This window comes from Hypomesus transpacificus, chromosome 23 (genome assembly GCF_021917145.1).
Source record: "Hypomesus transpacificus isolate Combined female chromosome 23, fHypTra1, whole genome shotgun sequence".
Classification (NCBI taxonomy): Eukaryota; Metazoa; Chordata; class Actinopteri; order Osmeriformes; family Osmeridae; genus Hypomesus; species Hypomesus transpacificus.
The window spans coordinates 3,680,684-3,701,051 of NC_061082.1; the positions used below are offsets into that span (position 1 = coordinate 3,680,684).

General features: G+C 41.1%; 1 protein-coding gene across 1 annotated transcript; it reads right to left on the bottom strand.

Moving 5' to 3' along the window:
- Positions 1 to 3,403: 3,403 nt before the first annotated feature.
- Positions 3,404 to 5,691, bottom strand: sox21b (SRY-box transcription factor 21b). The gene is made up of 2 exons (XM_047046677.1): positions 5,404 to 5,691; positions 3,404 to 5,211 (listed from the first exon to the last, which is right to left on the bottom strand). The coding sequence occupies exon 2, from the start codon at positions 5,187 to 5,189 to the stop codon at positions 4,464 to 4,466; it is 726 nt and encodes a 241-aa protein (XP_046902633.1). The 5' UTR covers positions 5,190 to 5,211; positions 5,404 to 5,691; the 3' UTR covers positions 3,404 to 4,463.
- Between the last annotated feature and the right edge of the window lie 14,677 nt (positions 5,692 to 20,368).

A 20,368-nucleotide genomic window follows, 5' to 3' on the forward strand; every position in this document is an offset into this window, starting at 1 on the left:
GCTCCAGATCTTCTGGAAGAGCCTTCATTTTATGTCTCCATGACAGACTAGTTTGTAGCGGTGCCGATGTTTTTATTTTTTATTTTTACAATTGACAATCAAGTATTTCTTTATTCTATTTTATACAGTATATATATATATGTATAATGTCCTATATATGTATATATATATATAATGTCCATCCTATTTACCAGTTTATTATACATTTTGAGAAACAGTAAACAATTGTGATTGAGTAGAATTGATAGGCTTAAATAAAAAACAAACAAGACACCCTATAATTCGTCTAATAAATCCAAATTATAATTTTAATAAACTGGTCTGGTTAATTGAATGAGTGTTGCATACCGTTCATTTTGTATACAACTAGGTAACGTATAACTATATATTTTTAAGAGATTATACCTAATATTACAACTACAGTACTACAGTAACTACAGAACTACAGAACTTCTCAGGATTCTAAGAATAAGTCTGTGTAACAACAACTTTTTGCCAATGAAAAATATGATGCTTTCTCCCAGCAGGAAACACAGAATTATAGACATGCTGTCATCTCCAAGCTCATTTTCAAACACTGGGGAAATGACATAAATAAAGGTCCCTGTCTCCCAGGAGTAAGAAGTAATTAAGATGTCCATGAAGCATCTCAGCAGGTGGATGCAGGAAAGTCTTTTAATTAAGACTGGAGAATGGAATATGATGTGTTTAATTTCCCTTCACACCAACCTTGAGAGGCTATCTGGCAATTATAATTTAACATTTAGTGGCATTTTACCATAAGGTAAGGCTGCAAAACTTTGGATCTGAGATATTTGGCGAAGAGGTGTGATGGAATGCTGATGGTGACATGAGTGCATGTCTGTATGCACGGCCTTGCTGACCTGTGTGGACAGTAGGGGAGAACATCCCTGTATGTGGGATGTGTGTTTGACCTAGTAGCTTGGAGTTTTCCTTACAAAGGTTGATCTGTGGGCACTATTCACCTCAACAAGACCAGTGTCACTCATGCCCCTAGAAATCTGATACATTTAAGATGTAATTTCAATTCAAAATGGCATTTATGGCCCAATAATAAGAGATGGTTGTATAGATGTTGTTGGTGCTGTTTTACATAAATGGCATGATTGATGACAGGTCTAACACAGGTGTAATACATTTTCATATTGTTTTACAAGACAGATGTCCAACTTACAAGCGTAAGTTGGGTGAAGAAAAGGGCAAGTAACTGGTTGTCCAAAGAGGGATTCAATATTAAATTTAAAGGACACCAATATTAAGATTTATAACAATATATTAAATAAAATATGTATATCATTATAATGTGGTAAATCGTACAATTGTCATGTAAAAAAGTAAAATATATATACTAAAACAATAGTAAAGAAAATTTATAATTTCACCAAACCACTCACAAAAATCACAAGTTCATGGGTGTCCGTGGTTACCTGACCTGACAATCTTGTATCAGCACCGGAGAATGATTTCCTGAGAAAAAGTTTTCTCCCAGTTATTTGCATAGTTGCATCTCCACCTTTCCTATTCAGTCTGCTTTTTCTTCTACGAGAAAAAAAGCATATCTATTCAAAAGGCATTTAGTCCATTTCTTTCTTGGCCGGTAAACCTATTCATCAAATGTTCTGCCTTGTAGATTGCATTCTAATGCTAATCTAGCGTGTTAAATATCTTTTTGTTCCCCTTTCACCGTTTTGTCATTCAGTTTATCCAGTTTTGGCCACCCATTTTATTTATTTATGCGCCTGCTGCTATTCATGTGCTCATGTATTTTTTATTATGTTGTTTCACTGTCATGCAGTGTCAACTCACTCTATTCAATGTGGGCTACTTGAAGGGCTTGGACGGACAAAGCGTGTACACATTGCAGTGCTATTCACTCCGGCCAGCTGGATCGGCTGAAAAAAACCTTGTGAAAAGAAATCCTCCACAATGGACACAGAAGAAGTGCACAATGCTAACAGTTTTCCAAATACCACTGATTGCTTTCATCACAATGAGGGAAAGCAGCCGCTTTTTGCTGAGCTCCACTTCAACAAACAACACTCTCACAAAAACCTCCCAACCCACGTTTTGTTCCCAGACAAAACCTCCTCGACCGTCTAAACGCTCCCAGAGAAGAAAAAAGTTCTTTCAGGTTTCTTCCCCTTTCCTCAAGTAAAATATGATAAAAGGGCGAAGAAAGAGAGGGAAATGGTCACTGAGCTTGTAATGTGAGTTCCTTTATCAACCTGACGACCTTTTCATGCATTTTAGCCAGCAAAATGTGTCATGCTTCTTTAGCAAAAAGCTGAAAATATTCTAGAAAATGAACATACAACATTCAAAATATATTTTAAAACGTCAGAATATATTGTGGCTTTGTATGCCAATATGTGTAACCTATACTGTATTTATGCAAGGCCTATAAGGCTATAATTAAAATAGAAATAAGACACCAGTTTAAAACATCAATAACGTTTCTCTTAAGATTTGTTTTGATCCACAGCGGTCTTTGGATAAACAATTTGCTGAATTGGTTTAGACAAGCTAACATTTGAATATCTATACTGTAACTGCTTGAAACAGGTCACTTGCGCGTTATTACCAGTGCAAAGCAGGAAGTTCCGTGGAGAGAAGTGATCGGGGTGTTACAATAGAGAATACAGAGTGGTGAAAGGGTTTAATTAACCGTGACGGAGATAATTATCCCTGGACAGTCCAAATTAGTTTTGCATAATCGCTCTGATCCATATGAATTAACTTCTTAATGTAATCGAGGAGGGGTGGTTTGCTTAAATAACATGTCCAATGTATTATTGCATGTCCTAATATGAGCATATATTCTGTCCACTCCCCCCAAATATAAGCTATAACCACCCAACCTCCCTTCTCTCTCTCCAGCTCTCTCTGTCTCTCTCTCCTTTTCTCACACTCACTCACTCACTCGATCACACACACACACACACTTAAGGACCAGAGATCAACTGTTCCCAATAGTGCATGGGAGGCCTTCAAGAATGTGCTTTTCATTGGATAATTTAATTAATATAAAACATTATGTAATTAGTTGTGTTTTGGATTTGGAAGTAGACACTTCATTCAGACTGTTTTAAATCTCAAAAAGATCCCTCCTCAACAGCCCTAAGGGGATCTTTTTACTGGGAATAGAGGGCTTAAAAGAAACCCACTCAGTTTTATCTTCCTTCCTATTCACGATTAAAATTGTGATAAATCAGGTTTTGGCTCTTGATTACAATGGGTTGATTTAGATTTCCGGGTAATGCTATTCAAAGCGCGAACAAAAGCGGCCTTTGGAGGATACCTTACACTTCACCTGGACTGACCGCGTCAGGGCAAGATAAACATCTTGTTAGCAATTCAAAAAGAACTACAGCGCGATTCTTTCCATTTGTCCGCATACGCTTTATTATAATCCTTTGTTCAACAAATGAACAGAATAGCATTTAAGAGTTTAAAGTACATGTAAGTGGTGTTAAATAAAACACAAAACATACAACTTCAATAAGAGTTAGTAAAACGAATTATGCTTCTTATATGCACTTAAATGCACATAAATGCGGATGTCTAAAGAAACAAAAATTGTCAGTGATAGTTGAAAGAAAGATCGACGTTTTGTAGTCGATTCAAAACTTTGGGGATACTTGGCAGAGTTTCTCCTTCAATAAATTACATCATATAAGCACTTCATATTTCCTGTGCAAATGTTACAGGACAACGTCCTCTGGTAAATCGCTTGGGTCACCATATGCTTCCACCAAACAATAAATATTACAGACATCCATAAAACAGTGTTTAAAAACTTAAAATATACACCGGATTTCTAGTCAAACAACCATGCCTGTTCCAGGGCCTATCTCAAAAACTAGTCTAATGAAAAATCAACTAGTATCATTTATCTGTACACATTTACAGTAATTCTGATTTTGTTTTGAAGATGATACAGGTAGCAGGTGCATGATACATTTGTAAACCCATCAGTGTGTGATTAAAGTTCCTAAATATTACTGAATTACCAGAAGAAATAGTCAACAAATTAAAAAAGTGGTCATCATTGGTCTCATTGGACGCTGTCACCTACCCACCCACTTGATTCCAAAGGGTCGGAAGCAAGTGCAACTGCAACAGATAGAAATCAAATATGGTACCTTTCAAATGAGTATTCACATTGACAAGGGTAAACTGGTCTCCTACCCTTTCCTCTCCGGTTTCTGTATTATGCCATCCGTTTGTTCCTTTCCTCTGCCAGGTGATAGCTGAATTGTATTTTAGAGAGTTCTCTAAATAAGCATAATAAGCTACCTTAGATAAAGGCATTAATCAATATACATACACATGTGATATCTGAGACGACGAGCACTTCATCACATGTACAAATTTGTGCATGCATAATAAATTCTTGCATGAATATTTTTTTTCACATTTAAACAACTTCTAGGTCCATATTATCATAATGCCGCGGCATATGCGGGGTACGGTTCTAGTTGTGGCTTGCCCATTCCTGGAAGCAGGATATAGGCTAACGGTGGCTGGAGCCCCGCTGAGGGCCAGCCTGCACAGTTACAGGGGATCATGTAGCCAGGGTTGCCCGGAGATGGATGTGAGTGAGTGTGAGCTCCACCGCCAGTTCCAGTGAATGCTGTGCCACTGTGGTACCCCAACGGAGAGGCGTACGAAAACGATGGTTGGGAAAGCTCTGCCATCTTCGACCCGAGGTCAAAAAATGAATAGGGGTTCGTGGACATGGACGGGTTGAAGAATACCCTGGCAGCTGCGGCTGCGGCTGCTGCTGCAGCCTTGTCGGGGTTTCCTAAAAGGGACTCGGAAAGTGTTCCACTAGATAGACCGCTAACTTTGAGCGCGTCGTGCTCTCCAAGGTTGTAGGGCACTGGGAAAGCAAACTTGTCTTTTTTCATTAGAGTCTTTGGCTTCCGCCTAGGTCTGTATTTATAGTCTGGGTGTTCCTTCATGTGCATGGCCCTCAGTCGTTTAGCTTCGTCAATGAATGGCCTTTTCTCTGACTCGGTGAGAAGTTTCCACTCCGCTCCCAATCTCTTGCTGATCTCAGAGTTGTGCATTTTAGGGTTTTCCTGAGCCATTTTTCTCCGCTGAGCCCTGGACCAAACCATGAAAGCATTCATCGGGCGCTTTACGTGATCCATTGGTTTCGACATGTTGGTACAAAGTACTTTTGGCCTGAAATACATCCAAAGACAATAATGTCAAGTCACTCATGAAAACAGCTACACCCAAAACAATATGTCACATCATCGGAAAAATGTTACATTTAACAACATCGATGTACATTTCTGTAGTAAAACGTAATGACAAAGAAAGCTGCCATAAAAAAAATACAAGTAGCCTACTCTAGTATACATCTTCACTTACTTAGATTTCAGTTCTTCATCCCCCCCGTTCGTATCCGTATGGAAAAGAGAAAAATACAGCGCACTGATGAATAACTGTGTAAAAGTTAGGTTTTCTGATTCATTCTGATATCCGACGACGACAATATGACACAGAAGTCGGAAGCCAATACACCCGGTGTAGCAGTTGTTATCTTGTATTTGCTCTATCGCCAGAGAATGTTAACCGCCACTCAGCACTTGAATCCAGCATTTACGCAAATGGATGATAACTCCGGGCTGCCCCATGTGAAATAAGGATTTGTGAAGCAGGTAGTGAAAGTGCTTTAGGAGCATGCGCAATGCGTCTAATACACTGAGCGCTCTTTTAATCCCTCCCTGTTCGCGCGAGGGAGACCAAGACCCAGAGGAAAACGCATCAATATTTTCTTGACTCAATCTTACGATTCTATTAGGAACAATTCCGAAGATTATAACAATTATACCATAACAGTTATGACTGCATGTAGTCCTACCTTGATTACAAATTAGTATAAAAATAAAGCAAGCAATTTACAATAACAAACATGTAGGCTAACGCCTTTATTTATAAGGGGCCAATACATCGGACTGCAATTTATCATCAGAATGAAAACACTGAATACTGAAAACCTTAAAGATGGCTCACATCGACTATAATTCCGTGGTCTGATGAGGATGCAAGTTATGTGCGCTATAGTCGTTATAGCTGGAAGTCTGGCCTACGTTTTGGGATGACAGGCCTACTTTCTATCAAGTAGTCAATTTGTTGTTCAAGTGTCTCAAGTAAGCCCAAATGACGATCATCCTTCAATAAATATAGCCTACATGAGCCTGTATGGCCTTGGATATTGTGACCTTAAAGATGAATCCGTCTCTCTCCCCCCCTCTGTCTTTTTCTAGACATTTTTAAATGGTAAACCTACGTGACCATCCTGTTTGCAATGCTAATCTATTAGGCCTACAGAATAGGCTGTGTATAATTGGTAATTGATATTAGCCTACAGCCCGTCCTGCATCCAAGCATAGTCACCTCCACTGTGACATGTCCTCATGGGTGGTACAGAAATGGTACACGTCTACACACACAATATATCGATGTCTTCGTTACATTTTCTTATACTATAGGAAAGCATTTGTCATAAATACTACTAAATATTGAGGAGGGTAGAATGTTTCTAATCGCGCTTGGTAAATTAATTATTTTACCGAAATTCCCCTTTCACTCTCACTTCAAAGGACTTTCCCAAGGGCGGTGAATCGACAACTGAAATTAGGTTGTCGAATATTCAACTAAGCAATTACAGTTATCTAAAAGACTTGTTGAGTAAATTGTATGTAAGTGGTTTGTTCCGTACTGTTGTGCATAATTATTTAAATGAAAAAGTAAAAAGGGGCTGCATCAAACAATTGATAATGCTGAATAGTCTAAGGTCGGACATTTAAATTGATATATAAATGAATCAACTTGCACTGTGTTGGAATTTTTGACACTTCAGTTTTTATATTGGCAAAGCAAAATTTGCCCTTTTACTATTAGGCCTATTCCAGTAACGTGTAGCTATTACCATTATTTGTAGAATTTATAAAAGTAGCCTGGTATTCGGTATTGTTGTTCTAATAACGAATATTAATGTTTACCATTGGCAGTTGTAGTTGTATATCACAATGACCATATCCTTTATGATAGTAATTTTAATAACAATCACTTAGATCATCATAAGATTCCCATAGTAATACAAAATTGCAGTTGAAAAAAATCATGCATGGTGTACATATTTTTAGAATTAAAGGGAAAAAAGTTTAGCGAGTGAACACCAATCGGCTCAATAAATAAATATATGCGCTATAGAAAAAATGCGCTCCACATCCTTTCATTGAAAGGAACGATAACATTTTCAATTTTAATAAGCCTAACTACCAAGATTAATGTTGTTTCAATGTCAACGGGAAATACTGCCCTCCTCACTGAGAGACTTCCATTGTCTCTGGAAGGAAACCTGATGACAAGGTGGAGATGATGCGCGTCAAAAGAACCGGCCGCTGATTGACAAGTGCACGTTGACGCATCTCAGAGAGACAAGCTGCTACCTCTACTGAAAGTACCCGCGTCTCTCAACACCATGGTGTGTCCCTATTGTGGTTTCGTCATTGCCTAAGATAACATTCCAACAGTGAAGCGCGCGAATCACTCTGCGGGAGCTTCTTCTTTTATGACACAAAGAGGCAAAATGACTATGAATTATATGAAAAAGTTCTTATCGGGAGTAGATTCTACCTACACAGGCAAATGAGCAGACAAAACAATGCTTTTTATCCCCCTGTAATTAGAGTCTCTCAAAATCATAACTCCATATTATTTCAATTCGTGAAGAAGCACTAGATAAACGTTTAATTCTGAACTTGGCAGCATTTAATATTGTGTATAATTAGGCAACTGAATCATAATAGCATGTTTCATAATAGCCTGTTGCTCAACCGTGACCACAAGATTATGGTGTGCACTGGGAGTTTCCTGGACATGCCCATAGTTCTTTAAATGATAAGGAGTAGCTGAGAAAACCTTCAATTCAATTAGTGTTTCATCACCTGTTCTGAATATGATTAAACAGATTGTTAATGATTCATTGGCCTTTCTATTAGGTGAAACAGTGCAGTACATTGTGGCTGGGCAAAACACATGCAATTAAGATCTTATAAATTGTTGCAAAAGACACAAGTGTTTGGCTTTTTCTCTGTTTCCTTTTTTTCCCTGGGGGGGTGGGGTGCAAGGTTCGAGAGGGAATAACACTTCAATAATTCAAGATGAGCTAGTGAGAGTGGGAGAATTACCTGGTGATAAAGCCTGGGTCCAGCCTCTGAGACGAAGCAGAGCAGAGCGCTGCCACCTCACAGCACACTGGTGATAAGACTGAAAAGAAAAATATCATGCAAATGGCAGGCAGACAGCAGCACAACAAGCATGAGGGGACAGTTTTTCTGCAGAGAGATCACCCACATTCTGGGCTCCAGCATCTTACAGCACACTGAGATGGAGGTGGGAAGTTTTTTTTAAGGCATAGCACCAATTGGATGTTTTACCCTACAGTGGTTTTCTCATTTTTCAAAAAGAGAACATTAATGAAGACAGACTGTGGTCTAGATTAGCATAAAAACACACACACACACACACGTGTGCAAAAAGACGTTTGTCTCTTTCCTTTCAGTGGTAATTACAGGACCATAGGAGAACTGCACTCCAATCATTACAGTTGCTTTCCACAGCAGAAAGGAGGGAGGATCGCATTGTTTATGAATAGGAAGTTGCACTCAAAAGCATGTGGAGTTGACCTCTTGGTATCAGAGCATCTTCTACACAATAAACGTCACAGGATAAACAACAGCAGTTACTGTCCGCCACATCAAACCCAATGGGCCAGATTGTATTCATGGCAACATGAAAGTTTACTCATTATCAGGGAGAATGTGGGGTGGAGAGATGGAGGGAGGGGCTCAGATTGTGACCCTGATGCAGTCTTTTCTGCTTCTCTGATCACAGCAATGCCTTCCCTGCCTTCCTGGTCCATCCCCCTTCCTTTCCATTAGATTGCACAGGGGTGAGACCCAGATAGGAGGTAAACCTATTACACTCCAGGTATTCATGCACTCTCATTCATTTTGCCTGTGATTTTCATTAACCTACATCCTTTGTCTAGTTTTGTCAGCTATAATGTTCACCTAGGTTCCTCTTTCTCCATTAACAGACGTGTCAGCATTGCTGGGGAGATGTCATAGCTGATAGGAAGGAAATAAATAACAGTGTCAGTTTGGTCTTGTTCATAATTGTAAGATGGCTTAGCCTGTTTTGTGGTCTGATCCTTCCTCGAAATAAACAGCTATTGTGAGAATGTACAATGGCACAAATTAGAAATTAGGACATGTTTTTTTTAAGTACCTTCCTGACTCTATGGAGAGGAAAAACAGCTCAGTTTAAAATCAATCTAATTAACATACTGTATAAGAAGGAAATGTTCTTGGCTTGATCTCCTGAGCCAGACAGTATTGAAAGTCAATTTGTCACCCATTAAATACTATTTGCTTCAGTATCTTATCTTAATACATAGTCATTTCTTGATAGAGAGCTAATGGCTTTAACAGTTTAGTCTTGTGTACAATCCCATTGATTACTATTAAAAGATCCTTGTATTTAGATTAAATAAGTAATTTTGTCTCATTTCTATAGTGTGCTACTGTTTGTACAAAGCCTAGTGAGTGTTTCAAGTGTCAGGAACATAAAGACTGGTTTGGCAAATCAACAATAAGGTTCGCTGCCTTCATTCTAATGAGTCACATTCATCTCTGAATAAGTCCATAATTAAGCAATAAAGTTAATATTTTCCTCAAATTCAATGTGACCTATTTTATGATGTTTTCCAAAAACACATTCAATAAGAGCCAAATGACTTCTCCAGCTCTGTAATCACTCTAATTATACTGTGTTTATTTCTCCTCAGGGCACACTTTTGAATCTTTGTTTCTGTTGGAATTATTGCTCTAGAGAACCAACACGTTTACTTCACCACAACCTAAATATTAAGCATATCAAAATAATTCAGAATTAATCCTTTCATAGAACAGAGTATTAACTTAATCATGTTATTTTGTGATACTAAATTGAGCACAGTGGTCATGTTGCTATGATTGTGAAGGAATAGCTAACCCTCAATAATAATAACAGTCTTTTATCCACAATGAATGAGTATAAGCACAACAAAACACTCACCTTTTTCAGAGAAGGATTGTGTGTGTGTGTGTGTGGTTTGAGGGCAGACATTTTCAGTACCCACACGTGGAAGGTAACTGAAAGCATTTTTGAATGTAAAAAGCTACACAAAAGGACATAGAAGCTACAAGGTTGATAGGACCTTCATCCTCAAACCAAGTCAGTGGCTCACATTGAATAATCTTCCATTGAGGGATATCTCCACACCTCAAGGCATAAACAAAATAAAAGTGACTTCCTGCATCATTATAGAATGACCTTGATAGCCTTTTGTCATGGAAGTCAGATTCCGGAGCGTTGATTCCTATAATCTCCCACAGGGCAAAATGTTCAGCTTAAAACACCCACATTTTCTCTGTCGCTGAGCCCTGTGATTTAAATCCACAGATGCTACTTGTATCCCTACAGGCTCTGAGTTGACTTTTGCCATGATACACTGTTTTTCAACCATTTAGCAGATGTATTATCGCTAGCCTTTTCCCCCTCATTATTCGCCCCTTATCGACCTAGCATCGCTGCACAGCCCCAAATAGAGAGTTGTAATTACCCAGACTGCCACCTGATAGCACAACCTCTATCAGCTTTATCAGTCCAGGTCCCGCTAACTCATCACAGGGACAGAGGGAAGAAAAAGCCTGCTTGTGGCACAGCCTGCCACAGATAGCTCATCTTTCCTGATACATTTATAGTTCCAGTTGGGATCAGAGAAAACTGATGGACCCAGGCAATTTTTCATCCACCCTCTCTCTCAGCCCCACAAAGACTGCTCTCTCGCTCAGCCGTCCTCAAGTCTCTATCCTTATTGTGGAGGCAGAATTGAGGCCGTTTGGCACACAAAAAGTGATCCAATCTCCTTGAACCAGTGGCAGTGCGGTGACAAGCCATTTGGGCCCTCATATTGTGCCATCGTCCTTCCGCTAAAGAGAGTGAGTGCCTTGTTCATCTGTGACATTTTCTGCAAGCTCCAAAGCAAAGGGAGAGGGAGAGTGCTTGTGCTTCTGTGTAAAGGTTGAAGAAGCATCTATCTTGTTCACAGCCTTTGACTTCCAGGAACACTTTTACCGATGTTACTTTGGGACAGAGAAATAGGAGCGTTGAAGGGGACACATTGACTTGGGTCGCAACACTACATCAGTTTACTGAAAGCCTGGACCCTAATCCATGTTCTGAACTCCTAAATATTGAACAGAATTAAGGTGATGACAATCAATCCAGCTTTAGTCTCCAATATGCGCCATGTCAAATCAGTGCATTAAACATTTACTATTGGCGAACACACTCTGAATCCTTTGAATATGCCATTTACTGGTTGCTTCTCATTGATTAACATTAGCCATATTGCTGCAGCATTACCATTTAGCAAAGAGAGATGAAAAAAGCTCATTTGTACTGTTCAGGAAACACCTGTGTTTGAAACAATGACATGAAAAATATCAGCAAGGTGACCATAGTTATTGTGATTCACATGTCTATCAAGACTCACTTGATAATCACAGGACAATTTGAATAGCATGCTGGCATTCATTGAACACACGCAGAACCCTATCTCTTCGTACGGTGCTTTGTGGACATATCTCTGCTCTTCTCTATCAGTTATTACAAAGAAAGAACCTTTGTTAGTCTCCTCATCAGTATGTCAAGGCAACAGCCACAGTAACTGTGACCTCTATCAAATGGAGGAATTGTGAGGATGCATTGGAACTCCATGGTTCCCATGGCCTGGTTACCTTCAAACAGAAGCACTCTAACCCTGCTTGAAAGGGGAAATCAATCTTATTTGAGGAGATTAAGTGACCAGGATAATAACCATGTCATTGAGAGAGAAAAACCTCCCTCTTTTCAACAGAGTGAAATAACAGTGGTCCTGCAGATGGCTCATTGTTGGAGCTGAATGTCACATCTCTCAAGGTAAACCTATTATAGCAGTGGTGTCTGACATGCCAATGTGACAAAACAAGGAGCTATTTTCCAGGTTTACATTTGAAACAAGCGGGACCAGAGAGGTCACCACGGAAACAGCTCGGAAGATCCGGTTACAGCTCCCACTGTATTTCCTGTATGGCTTGTCCTTTCCACACAGCCGTGAACAGGTGCGTCTGTGTGCACGCGCGTGTCCTGTGTCATCCCCGGCGCTCGTGCCAGCGCGCTCTTTAACTCAAGCACGGGCTTGAATGACACCGTGATCAATGGGAGGGCAAGTGTCCTGTCAGCACGTCCTGTCGCAGGGGTCCGTGGCAGTGGTCGTCTCAGGTGATCTCATTATTTGATGGACGCACCGGCGGAGTGGCCGCATTCACGCGGGGCCCCTCTCACATGAGGCTTAATCAGTCCGTTATTCATGCAGAGCACACGAGACACTTATGGGTGTTATTGATCGCATTTTGACAGAGTATTCTCTCCTCTCCATAATCAGCAATACATTACTGCCATGGCTCTGTTAGTGTGCACACAGCGGCATCCACTACATCATTATTAGAAGCCACTGCAGAGGGAGGGCCCTTGTTATCAGCGTTTGGGAAGAAGGCTGCTTGTATTTGTGTGTTAAGATAATTTTGGGTTTAATGAGGTAAATAATCTGTTTATTTCCAATGTTTATCTAAATAGCCCGTGAGGGGCGGTGCGGTGTAAAGCAGGGGAAATTCACAAAATCAAAGACATCAAAGCGCTAATCGGTTGCGTCAGGATTAAGGGGGGTGCCCATTATGAATGCTCCTCTTGGTTTTCCACCAGCGCTGCTTTTATGTTCGCCAAAAGTCGATCCCCCGTGCAGTGAAACACCCTGAACCGCGCCACACCAAAGACCTGCACCCTGACCCAGCCCAGCCCTGCACTCCCCGGGGATGGCCTTGGCTAAAGATACCCCGTGACAGCTTCAGCTACATCTCCTAAGCTGAGCTGACACACAGGCACCACCAGCCCTGACTGTGTCTGAGTGAGCTGGCCCAAATTAAGCCCAGCTGAGGGGTCAAGGTAAATCAATAGGGTGATCCATAAATTGTCCCGGGTTGATAATTACTGTGGGGAGCAGTAATTACAAAGAACATTCATTTACTGCTTAGATTTTGTGCCAGTGGAGTGTTTCACCCGGGTCTGATTCATCTGCAGGCACACAATTGGAGGAGGAAGCGTCTCCTTTTTCTAAAAGCAGGCTGATTCTTTGAAGGAACAGTAGGCGAGCACAGGCCGGGGTTCAAAGCAGATTTGGGGTGGGCCCCAGGATTGTCAGCAGGTTTGTGAACCCCTGTGTAGCCAGCTCCAGGGTTCTTACATTGACCAGTCACTAACTGTGTAGAGATGACAAAGGTTTCTCACAATACACACTTTTGTTGATCCTGACAATGCGTCCTGAACATTAGCATCATAAAACAAAAAAATCCACAGGGAATATTTAGGGCTAAAATCTTGATGTCCTGGGTGCTACTAAGGATACAAAAGGGCCTTCCATACAAATGCCATATTGCTTTGGCGGGCGGACAACCTGTATATACTTTGGTCTTTTTCTTCCCAGCCACTTTGAGGCACAGCACAAACGTTGTACAGGCATTCTATTCTAAGCCCCAGGTTGCAGCTGTTCAGTCACTTGCTGTGCACTGCCAAGTGCAAGGAACGGGTCTCTTTTATCAGAATAGAGCAAATCTGGGCTAATGTGTCTGGTAGAAAGAGTCCTAGGGAGACGCGCTCTTCCATTCTTTGGCCATTCTTCCTACTTTTCTCCTCTCCTGCACTTGGGATAATTGCAGTTTAATTGGGTGACAAGAAATGAAAACTGTGTCCACATTATCTAGGATTATCTCTTTTTCCTCCAGCCTGCCATCAATTCAAAGCAGCCCATTTATCAGAGCAGGGAGGCTGGGGCTTGGTCAGCGGCGGGGAAGCTTTGAGCACCAGTTAGCAGAATGAAGTGAGAAGAGGGCCGAGAGCAGTGGGAGGAGGGCTGACAGTTAAGAAAAATGCTCTTTGTATCTTATCGTAAACGTACATTTATCTTCAAGATGCATATCTTTTTCAAGACTCCCAATCAATAGAAGTACTGTAATACTATGCCAGAGAACAATTTTGCCCCAAAAAAGAATTATGGAAAAACAGTGTCAGTTGTGCCCAGTATACGGGTTGAAATTCAACTGCAATAAAAGGTTGTGTTTAATAATAAGAAAATATTTCACTAAACCCGTGATGCTTCACATTACTTCAGCTACCACCGTCAAAATATGTCCATGAATATAAATAAGCTTGCTGGTATTGTGTCTTGGATGTGCTCTGGATCCAGTCTCATTCATCTGTGCTGGGTATTCATCCATTTCTCAGCGTTCTTTAGGCCTGCATGGTGAGGTTATAAACATTGAGTCATTCTCAGGCCAGCACTAGCCTACCTTCTCTTTTGTCTGAGCTGTACTCAACTTTAAAAGCCCCTTTCAGAGAGCATGAATGCACTTCATTTTCTCTCAAAGAACTTTGCATTGATAGCTGGAAAAAGGAAGGTTGTTTAGAGAAGGAAGGAGAGACAATGAGAACAAAAATGAAAGCTTTCAGATTCCATTATGAACATTGCTCTCTATTCTTCTTGGCTGTTTATACATTTTCCACACAATAATGCCCCCTTGCCGTAATATGTGTCCCCATCATTCAGTGGCCCTTCTAAATGGGCCTTGCATCAAGGCTAAGGTAAGAAATACTCAAGATAAGATGGAGACGCTGTTTTGGGGTATTCTGGGGGAAGATCAAGGTAAAGAGAGCAGATCTGAAAACGTCTTCGTTAATACTTTTCTCGCCTATGCACCGAGGCAGGTAAAAGAAAAGGAACCTTGTACATGCACTATGTATCTATTCAGACCCAGGTGCATTGAGTAAATATTTAAGATGGCCTGATCGCAGGGTAGAGAGAGGAAGCCTTGTGCGGATCTGAAGCACTGAAATCTGTGGTACAATGTTGTCGCTGGAGTGCTTTCTGCTCAGAAGGGCCAATAGGAGACCTTAGTCCTGAAAGCACAATGCACATGAAGGTTACATGAGGTATTGTTGGTTGCTTTTAGATGAGCAAGTGCATGTGTGTTAGAGAGGGAGGCATGGGGATGTAAAAGGTTCAAGGGTGCCTTTGGTACACAACAGCCTATATGCAATTGCTTACTGCTCCAATCATTTGTTCATCAATGTACTCTTTGTTGGAGGCCTTTCTACTCGTAAATGTAATTACAGTATGTGAAAATCTTTAAGATCTCATGAACAGAATGCATGTATTTCATGTTCTCTCGCCATCTATGAAATTATTTCATTGATAGTGACAGGCATAATGTTCTGTTAGAATAACATGCAGCCTAACTCAGAAAATGCGCAAGTTAGATTTGAGTGATTTGGGCCATTGAGACACTAAGTCAGCCTTTGTTTGTCAAAGTGAGAGAGATAAGATCAGAACGTTCGAGGGAAAGGTTGGTCTCGGCATTTGGGAGGTGAAAGTAACCTCTGTCTTGCTGATTCAGCCAGCCACTGGGTGGCCCGAATCCACATCCATCTGTTGAGGAAAGTTGTGGCTAGATATGGCTGTCTCCGGAGCCCACTGTGACTCCCAACAGTCACACAGAGCCGCCACACCAGGCCCACTCGTCCGTGCTGTGTGGATGCAGAGAGACGGACAACACACCTGAACGGGAGCTTCCATCTAACACCTGGCTTCCAAGCGAGCACACCTTCTAAACACATTTCGCATCTTTGAAAAAAAATTGGGGGCAGAAACTAGATTCGTAAAGGATTAGGTCGAAAATAACACGGCTGCTTTTTAAAGATACGAGTCGTACCTTCCAAATAGGGGGCGTCCGCTCGGCTACGTTTATCTGTCGTCCGTATGTGCGTGCTGTCCCTGTGGCTCGTGGAGCTGACGGGCGAGCGCCCTGTCTCAGGACCCGGGCAAGCCGAGGATATTGCCGTGGTGACCGGCAGCGCCTTCCTCTCGGTCGGTGTTAATCATTTTTATGCCGGCCAGCCGTATAACATTACTAAAGGGGAATTGCTTCAGTCTGGTCAGTGCAGGGAGCAGTTTGTCTAATCAGAGTGCAAATAAGGTTTGATCACTGTCCAGTGTAATCTACTCCACGAGCAGCATTTACAGCACTAAATCAAGCGGTTTGGAGGCTGCAGGTGCAGCCTCACAGACAGCCCTCCCTCAGGGGCCCTAGACTGGGGAATAAACAGCAAATAAATGGCAGTGCTGTGGAGAGGGATGAGCTGATTAACTCGCTGCAGGGCAGTTTCTCATTATCCCCCTCGCCTCAGCCACAGACTGTCCCAATCTTCCACTCTGTCTCACACAGGCTGCTGGCCAAACACCCACCACACACTGAGGCCACTGGCGCGATAGCGTGCGTGTTCCCTGCGCCGCGCGGAGGTGACCGCGTGTGCGCACGGGGGCTGTGTGTGTGGGAGGAGGGGGTGTTTATCCGAGTCCCGTGCCACCCAGTCGTCCCAAGCGTTCTCAGGGGAGAGTGCTAATGTGTCAGCTCCATGGCTCATTTCTTTCAATTACCCTGGCTGGAACAGGGGGACCCAACAGAGGGCCAGCGACAGCTCCATATGTGCAGGGCCATCCCTACTTATCATAGCCCACTTATGGACGATTTATATACCCTTCATTGGAGGTGACATATTGGTATCATATATCAACGAGGACGTTTTTTTATCTTAGGATTCGTATTTTTATCAATTTAGGTCATGTTTTCTCAGAGGCATATTCAAAGAGCAGATAGCAGTCATATATGATCATCTTGATAACCACAGTCAAATTGTGGTAATCATATTTCACCACAATCAGATTCCCATCAGCACCCTCTCCCTATCGCATGCTATTACACAAACACTCAATTGAAAACACAAAGCACAACGCCACAGTATACACCAAATGCAATAAATGTGTTTCAGCTTCCTAAATTACAGTGTGGGAATATTTTCAGTTTGGACCGCTCAGGTCACAGTGAAAAACAGCAGTATTATTAACGTTCATCTTTAATCTGCTAGTGATGCTCCAGAGAAATACAGAAAAGAATTATTCCATTGTTAAAATTTGGATTTAGCACATCGGCAGAATATAAAGCGTTTCCCGACATACTTTAAATGAGCCACTCTGTTTTCCATTCTGCTTTCCCTTATGGTTTCAGAGCAAATTAATTAACATGATACAGAAAAAGGTAGAATGCAAATGTTGAAGCCCTCACTTGATGCCCGCGTATGCCTTTTGTTCCCCTTTATTGTACCAAATTATTTAATTGGGTCTCTGTGATTGTGTACAGACACAGGAAGGAACACAGCCCATTGTCAGCCTCCATGAAAGCCACAATGCAGTATCAAATTCAATTCCCATCAAAACGGCAGGCTGCCATAGAGCCCACAGCGGCCTCAGAGATTAATGAAGATCTGCATTAAGGCAAAGCGTTGGTCTGAGATGGGAGATTTCTCCCCAATAAAAGGCCCCCTTCACCAAGAACAAAGAGGGCCTTGAAAAGCAATGGGCCGTTCTGAGAGGATAAAATAAAGCTAAACTAAAGAAAGGAGTCTGGGAGGGGAGGGAAATGGTCTGAAATAAACCAATTTATTTCTTCTGTCATCTGGTTTACTTTCCTAAATCAACAAGTTGAGACGCGTCCTATGACAGTGGGATCAGTTTGACTGATGGAGCTTACTGGTGGAGTGTTACACACAAGTCATTATGCTAATGGTATTGCTAATGTATTCAGAAGCATAACCTTCACCTTTTAATATTTGATTTTATTTAGTTGACATGTATGTCATTATCACTGTTAAGTTATTACAGTTTGAAAACTGACATTTGTGTAATCCCATAGAAGAAGAAAAAACTACACAAATTGCTCTTTGCAGATGTTTCAACAATGATGAGATATCTAATCAGTTCCTCACTTGTACTGTAAGTATAATTGAATATGAATCATGTATTCAAAGATGCATACAGCTGAGAAAGGCACACAATGACTAACTGGCTGAGAATGTAATGTCTATGATACTAAGCATTTCCCAGCTTTGTTCATGTATAACAGAAACTTCTTCAGAGAGCTCGACTTGGAATGTATTCAAATTGTGTGAGAACAGATTTGCATTCTTTGTTTGTTAGAACATTAATGATTGGATCACTAGTTTTTTTTGACTGCAGCCTGTTGACAGGAGTGCTCTTTCAACTAGAAGCACAACAACATTGTTTTGTCTGGGACATTTTGAACTCATTATTTATTTCTGCTTGTACCTAGGCGTGCTTGATTGACTCTGAATGACATAAGCATTATTTATCTGAATCTCATCTCAACACTTAGACTGCATGCTTTTAAATCATCAGCAGGGTTATATAATGATAACATAAAATAATAATAATTTAATAATAACACAAGTATCATTTGAACAACAGGTATTTAACAATAAAGAAACAGTATTTAGGACTGACCTTGATTTCAGGTGAATTATAATAATGGTTCATTGTTAATGCATGAAATAAATGTATTTGGCTTCTACCATTCTGAGAGAGATTAAACTGAGATCACAAAGCAATATTGGATTCTAAACTTTTTGGGCCGATGCCACCCAAACAGCGCTGCACTCTTTCACATTCAGCGCATGGTGTGTCCCGGCCGGCCATATTTACTTCATTTCCCCCGATTCATAGATGCTGCTCACTGGACCAGAACATTCCAGCTGCCACCTCAACATCTCATTATTTTTTGAAATATCAAGCTTGTATCGTCTTGATAAATAATTCGCAGTAGTATAATGTATCAGACTAAAACATATTTTCAGGGGGCCATGGAGGTTAAAGTGCCAATCTCACCTTTTTAATTTTTTTCGCCCTGAAGACAGAGATTTCCATATATAGAGTGACCAGGGTTTGTGTTGAACACGAGCAATCGGGATGAAGCGCGAGGCGACACATATTGCTGTCAGAGATTGGATATGAGGCCTGCTAACCTGTAGGCAGCCTCCGCGGACCAATCAGCTTTGCGCCTTGCCAATGCATTATCCACCACTAAAAAGAATTGTGACTGTGAAGTTTTTATCTGAGTCGTTGACAAACATTACTCTTTAATGCAGTTTTGTAGAAATGCATTCTTATCCCTCTTGGAAGGCATTTATCTACTTGAAACCTGCAAAATGGTTGCCACAGGGAAGGATTTCTTTTAATAGACCACAAAAGGCTCAGTATGGGCCACATTCTGATTTTGGTGAGAGATAGGGGCCCCGTCGTATATTCATGGGAAATTGTTTATCTTCAAGCAGGGGGTAGTGAAAAGGCAATTTTACAATAGCATTTTAACTTTCATCTGAAATTATTCTTTTCACTCGAATAAATTGTTCCTTAGAATCTGAGACAGGTGCTTTTCAAAGTGAATATCAATCTGTGAAAGGAGACATCATCGAATATGAATACTAACCACCTGGGGGACTGAATGCTACACGTGCAGCTTGTATGGCACACGTAAACAACAATTGTCTTCATTTGTGGGAAAAAAAATACTAATGCAATTTAGTAACTTCAAACTGATATACATTTATAGAAATTGCTCTGTGATTTAAGTTTGAATGTATATGCACATATTCGACAATTCAATCTAATACATACACACTTTCTTTCATAAATAAAATAAATGATAACATCCGCATTTTGGACAATGTCAAATGAATCACACTTTTTTTCTTTTCTTCTCTTAAACACAGCGCTCTGTCCAGAGCAAATGACCCGTGGAAACTCCCATTCAGACATTGCAACATTGTGTGAAGGCACTTTTCCACCAGGCCCACAGCCCGGGCTACTTTCTTGTGAGGTCCGTGGGCCAGTCCTGTCGGTTCGGCAGAGCCCAGAGAGCAGGGGACACAATGCAGCAGTAAGGAAGAGCAGGCACTGAAGATGGGGGGCCTTGTGCACCCTTAATACTGCTCTCAGGATGCACGGACAATAAATCAATAGACTGGCCCTCTCCGGCAGGGGCCAAATGTAAACAAATTGAAAAGAATCCAGAACAAAACCGATTGGTGACTGAAACACACAGGCTCAATGGGGGGGAGTCTTACAACTGGAATGCTTTTGTGGGGTCTTCTCATCCAGCTCACAGCTTCAATCACACGACTCACAGAAACATGGCAGTTCATTGAAGGTCCTTTTTGTCGTTTTTTTTTTTTTGTGTGTGCGCGTCCAACTCAAAACTTTAGACTCCAAACCAACGGG